Here is a 6,000-nt window from a genome sequence, read left to right as displayed (position 1 = left end):
GTTCTAACAATCTCAATTTGAACTTTGCAGATGGCATCAGGTGATAAAAATGAGCGACATCAGAGTAATAGTTCGCGTGGGAAGAGTACCACTAAGAGTAAGGGTGGGAAGAGTACTACCAAGAGTCGAGGGAAATCAACCGTGTTTACATCAAGTCCATCTCATTCTACAATTCCACCATTGCATCCTCCTTCACATGGCTCATCATCAAAGAGTAAAGGGGAATCAACTGTGTCTACATTGAGTCCATCTCTTTATTCCATTCCACCAATGCATCCTCCTTCACAGGGGTCGTCATCATTTTCACATTCTTTTTATAGTACTATGCCTCCCCAGGGATATAGCTCGATGCCTCCCCCCAGCTATAGATCTATGCCTCCCCCCCCCCCTATCTATAGCTCGATGCCTCCATAGGGCTATAGCTCAATGCCAACACAGGGCTATTCCAGAATTTCAACTACTGCCCCTTTCTACAATATGCCTCCCCCAGGATGTTCCTCGATGCCTCCTTCTTATGTACCTCCACCTGGCATGCATTCAGCTTACCTCGCTGCCATGGAACGACATCCATCTCCAGAGACTCCTTCGTCAGAGGCCACTCGATCAGCCAGTCCACGCCTTTCTAGGCTAAATACTGGATCGAGCAATTCTGAGGCATCTCTTAGCCAACCTTCGACGCCGTCTTCAGTTGATGGTCCAGATTTTCCATCGCCTGGAAAGTTAGATCATCTACGGAGGGTGTGCATCATCGCTGATGGAGAAGGGTATGTTTATTCTTTTATTGCATTCTAATTCCTCTATTATTTTCTAATTCTTGAATTAACAATTTTAAATGTTTTAAAATTGTTGTCTTGTAGGTTTTATCCTTCTAGGCCAGCTGCAAATGCAATCTCAACAACAATCCAGAAATTTTATAGCGGTGCCTTCGCGACGTGGGGTGAAGTTCCATGTCATACGTAACAGGCAATCCTTAACGAGTTTATGGTATGTATACTTTGGATCACAAAATGGATTAAATGTGTCTTCTCCTCTAATTCTAAAATATCTTAAAGTACTATAGTGGGAACTCTCTGTTATCTCTTTCTCCATGTCTCAATACCTTTCTTCTTTTACTAATTACTATTTCCATCTTTTTGTTCTAGCTATCTTCTTTTTACTATTTTCTGGTTTACTTCTTGTTCTAGGCCTAGTTATCTTCTTTTCTTGAAGTTTATTAATCCTCCTTTCTATTTGTTTTCACTTTTATGTCTATTGTCTAATGTCTGTCTTCTTAAATGAAAAAATATGCCTACAGATCTTATATGTTAGTGCCTACAGTTCTTATATGTTGGTTGTTTTTGTGCTGCTAACTAGCTATGTAGACCATTACTACATGTTAATTTATTTTCCTATCAAATAAATCATAAATCTTGGCCTTTAGATATAGAGGCTTTAAATTATCAGTGTGCTTTTCTTTTTGTAACTTGTACTCCAATGACAAGAGTGTATACTTTGATTTAGAGGGTTTGGGCAACACCACTGGCCAGTGGGATTTGTATGGATCAGATGACAAAGAAGGGCATAATAAGAATAGTTGTTAGCTTCTTCAAGATACCTTAAATATAGAATGACAAGAAGTTATTCTGATATTGATTTTGGCACTTCAAATTCAATGGAAGATGTCTTCTTAGTGTAGGCACTTCGGGACGTCTATTCCTCTGATGTCTTTTACATTTTTTTTTTCCAGAAAAAGTGTACATGGAACCCTGTCGAGGATAATGTTATTAGAAGCAATTTTACAAAGAAGGCGAGTTCTCGGTTGTCAAATATTTTTTCTGAAGCTCGAAATAAAGGTCAAAAGCCTGGCTGGCTTGGGACAGATTACTGGGAGGATCTCAATAAATACTGGGCTACGCCGGAGTTTCAAAAGAAGAGCGCCCAGACAAAGGTAGCTCGAAATTCTAAGAAGGGTGGCTCATTGCACACTTGTGGTTCAGTGTCCATGGGGACTGCTCGGAGGAAATTGGTAATTGTTTAAGCATTTAGATGGCAGCAAATACAAATAATGACATAAACAACGTTAACTTGGTTTATTTCATTTGCAGAAAGTTTCTCTTGGTAGACCACCCACTCGACATGAGCTATGGAATAAGACCCATATGAAAATCGAAGATGGAAAAGAAGTTTGGGTTGAGCCACGGGCAGAGGATACCTATGTAAGCTCTAAACTTACTTGGAATATATTTGACTAGTAAGATTGTTTTTATGGTTACTGGTAAGACTCAACTTCTATTTAGTTTTCTCTTCATGTTAATCCTTCTTAAGTTCATATAAATAATCTCTTGGTGATATTATCTTGGATAAATTTTTGTGGCTGGTATATCTGTGTATATCAATCTGAAATACGTGTTGTTCATAGACAAACTACAACCTGTAGATGTGTTGTGGTAACTCTTCCTGTAAAATACTTCCAAAAAGTAGTATATTCCACTGCTTTTTCTAACTGCTGTAAATAGCAGCTCCCAGCAGTATTGCACACCTTGCTGCAAATAGCCCTTGCAGCCTTTGTTGGTTTTTGGTCAGTGATGCAGTGCATTTATGACACCACATCTGCATATGAACTGCAGCATATATTGCCTTCCTGCCCTGCAGCACATCTCTTGACACCATTGAACAGACCAAGTATCAAGCTGCAATGTATTGCTTTTTCTGGGCTGCTGTAAGCAGCAAATTGTGCCTCAGCAGTGCTGCACATAGCTTATCACCAGCTTTGTGCAATGTTGGCCACCTTTTGTTGTCCTCTACAGAAGGTGCTGCACATAGCAGTGCTGTTTTCACCAGCACTACATCAGGAACCAAGAAATTTGCTGCTCTTCATAACTGATTCCCTGCAGTTGCATCAAACCAGCTTCAGCTTTCCTGGCCACCTTGAGTTGTCCATTCTAAACTTGCAAAATAGAGCACATTGTTAGAGTAAAATACCATCATGCTTTCCTCCAAATGGAATCGAGCATGATGGTTCATTATCACTGGAAACACCAGGTCTGAGCACCAAGTTTGCTACTATTCCTCTCCACCTCAGCACCCTTCTGTCTCCAAGTTATCTGCAATTTATTGTGGTGTTTATTCCTTGCTCAAACACCCCCAACCTTCTCTGCATTTGTATCACCAGCTATCCCCAAAGAAGCAACAGTATCTGTGCTCTCATGATGCTTCCCAACTATATTATCTGTTGTTCATAGGCATGAGCTGCATGTATTGCAGCATATATTGCCTTCTTCTCTTGCTGCCTCTGTTCCTTTCTCCCAATACCTTGTGCTCTCCCAACTGCATCCATCACAGTGTGACTGCTCTTTTCACTCCTACTGCATAGAAATATCCATAATGCTGCTTCACGTTCCTTCATGTGTATATTTGAACCATCTCATTTCCCATGCTTGGATCAGTGATACAAAGAGTTGAGCATGATGGTGTACTGTCACTAAACACACCAGGTCTGAGCCACATTTGCACCTCAGCATGTCTGCTTAGCCTCATAGTGTACTTGATCAGTACATCTGAATTGCCCCAGGATTTTTCAAAGTACACCAGGTCATGTCCAAACTGTGAAACATCATCATAAGTTGGCATTATCGAGCCAACTCAATTTTGAAAGACTGGAATCCCCCCTGATTGTAAACAGCAGTGTTGATACTGTGCAATCTAACCAGCTTCATGATCATATTTATTCCAAACCAGCAAACACATTCAACCTTCTCTGTTTTTTTTTTTTTTTTCTGTGTGTGTTCCCCTCCTGGTGCACACCAGCAGCAACAAATGCTACATTTATGCACACCTTGTGCCTATCATGACTTGTGGTATTTATTCCAAACTAGCAAAGACCTTCAACCTTCTCTGCTAAATTTTTTTTTTTCACTTTTCAGAATTTATTTTATACCGTTTGTTTATATACTAAATTTTACTTTTAATGTAGAATCGGTATAATCAAGCGATGGAGGATCTCATTACGAATCAGTCGACTAATGATCAAGGCAATCCAATCACGCCATCAGAGGAACAAACTCTCTATTGTTGGTTAGACGTGGTTGGTGGTGTAAATAAGGGAAGAGCGTATGGCCTTTGCTTCGAGAAGAACTTTCACCGGATCCAGTGTGGATTGCAAGGTATAGGGAGTTCTGTCACTGTGTCAAATGAGCAGCTCGAGGAGATGCGAGACGATCTTCGGGAACTTGCTAGGAAATATGAGGAGGAACAGAATAAAAGGTTGAAGGAGGAGCAACGTAGGATAGTGCTTGAGTCAGACGTCAAAGAACTCAAGGCCCAAGTGTGTAACCTCATCAAGTTGCCCCGTTCTCCACCCCCGACCCACGATCATGATGATGGAGAGGATGTAGAGGATGAGGAGGATCAGGAGCATGGAGATGATGAGGATCAGGAGAATAGAGAGTATGGAGAGACTGAAATGGAGTATTAGGGGTAAGTTGTTATTTTTGTTTGTCCATTTGGTGAACAGATGCTATGTGTGCCAAAAAGAGTCAGAGTCAGTTGACATATTTTTTTTGCATTACCCTGTTGCAGCAGATCTCTATCACATGTTTGCAACAATTTTTTGAATCAGTTGGACAATCCCATATAGCTTAAAAGGAGCAGTTGAAAGTTGGAGCTTATGGAAAGTGAACAAAACCATCAACATGATCTGGTAAATGATACCTGCATGTGTTTTTTGGTGTTTATGGATAGAGAAGGAACAACAGATCTTTGATGGGACTTCAACTCCTAATTGTTCTCTAAAATCAAAGTGTTTAGTTAACCTTTTTAGTTGGAGAAATCTATCCCCTGTGAATGATGTTATCCCCCTTTTAGATTTCATTGGCTCCCACTCAGTGGCTTAGTAGCCTTGAGTCTTTTGCTCATGGTTTTAAACTCCCAGCTCTTACTAGTTTTCTTTTGCAGTGTCTGGAGTTTTTAGCCTTTTCTTTGTAATGTTTGCATCTGCTTGATGCTTTTGAATATGAATATAACAACTTAGTTCACCAAAAAAAAAAATTGTTATTTTTGTTCCAACTTATGTTACTTTGGCTTGTTTGAAGTCTAGTGGGATGCTTGTGATATATTTTTGCATAACGTCGAAGTTGGTTAGATTCGTACGATGTTTGTTGGCTTAATTTTAATGTATGAATTATTTCGGAGTATTTTTATTATTGTTTTGATGGCTATTATTGGTTGTGTTTCAGTTTCTATTGAATCGGCTATTGAAATATAAGAATATAGCAGGTGTTGTAGAAAAAATAGGCATTGCTTGCCAAAATAATACTAGAAATAATGAGGGACTTACCGATAGAGTCCCTCGGTAACAAGTGTAATTGCAAATCTCAGATTTTCAGGTTACCGAGGGACGTCCCTCATTATTTTCAAATATCAAAGTACTTTTCATTTAGCTTACCGATGGACATTCCTCAGTAAAATGAAAAATATAATTGTTAAATATTTTATTTATCGAGGGTTGTCCCTCGATGTATTTAAAATTTTAATTTAATTAACATTAATATACCGATGTATGTCCCTCAGTAAATAATATATCAATATTATATATATTTCTTAAGTACCGAGGGTTGTCCCTCGGTATATTTAATTTTGCATGAATGTGAGGAAAGGGAAGTACCGAGGGATGTGTGAGGGTCTCCATCGGTATTTGCCGAGAGTGTCCCTCGGTATTATTTACCAAGGGTCAAATTACCCACAAGCCTAGTACCGATGGCGTCCCTCGATAAATCCTGTCCCTCGGTAAATTCCGTTGGATGTCCCTCGGTAAATTCTGTAGGTAAATCAGGATTTTTTAGTAGTGCACATTAAGGTCTTTATGATGCTTTAAGACTCCATTTAGATGAATACAAGCAGAACCTAGGGGGAAGATAGAAAAAGGGCAATGCAGTACAAAGAGCGGGTATCAAAGGCCAGTTTATACCATTTAACAAGCAAAATGCTTAATATCAGTTTCAGATTTTTTAAAAGGTGACTCAG

The 6,000-nt window shown here is 39.4% G+C and overlaps 1 protein-coding gene across 1 annotated transcript; it reads left to right on the top strand.

Moving 5' to 3' along the window:
* Positions 1-856: 856 nt before the first annotated feature.
* Positions 857-5,116, top strand: LOC132622860 (uncharacterized). Its single transcript, XM_060337533.1, has 5 exons — positions 857-984; positions 1,727-2,005; positions 2,085-2,195; positions 3,953-4,455; positions 4,561-5,116. The coding sequence occupies exons 1-4, from the start codon at positions 982-984 to the stop codon at positions 4,451-4,453; spliced, it is 894 nt and encodes a 297-aa protein (XP_060193516.1). The 5' UTR covers positions 857-981; the 3' UTR covers positions 4,454-4,455; positions 4,561-5,116.
* Positions 5,117-6,000: the final 884 nt, after the last annotated feature.

This window comes from Lycium barbarum, chromosome 12, assembly GCF_019175385.1.
Source record: "Lycium barbarum isolate Lr01 chromosome 12, ASM1917538v2, whole genome shotgun sequence".
Classification (NCBI taxonomy): Eukaryota; Viridiplantae; Streptophyta; class Magnoliopsida; order Solanales; family Solanaceae; genus Lycium; species Lycium barbarum.
Note: the sequence above shows the minus strand (reverse complement) of the source record. Positions and strands in the feature narration are given on the sequence as shown.

What these genes read in the sequence shown, in the direction of transcription:
- LOC132622860 (XM_060337533.1), top strand. An exon ending in GGACTGCTCGGAGGAAATTG is followed by an intron (nt 2,006 to 2,084) that starts GTAATTGTTTAA and finishes TTTCATTTGCAG; the next exon opens with AAAGTTTCTCTTGGTAGACC. An exon ending in CACGGGCAGAGGATACCTAT is followed by an intron (nt 2,196 to 3,952) that starts GTAAGCTCTAAA and finishes CTTTTAATGTAG; the next exon opens with AATCGGTATAATCAAGCGAT.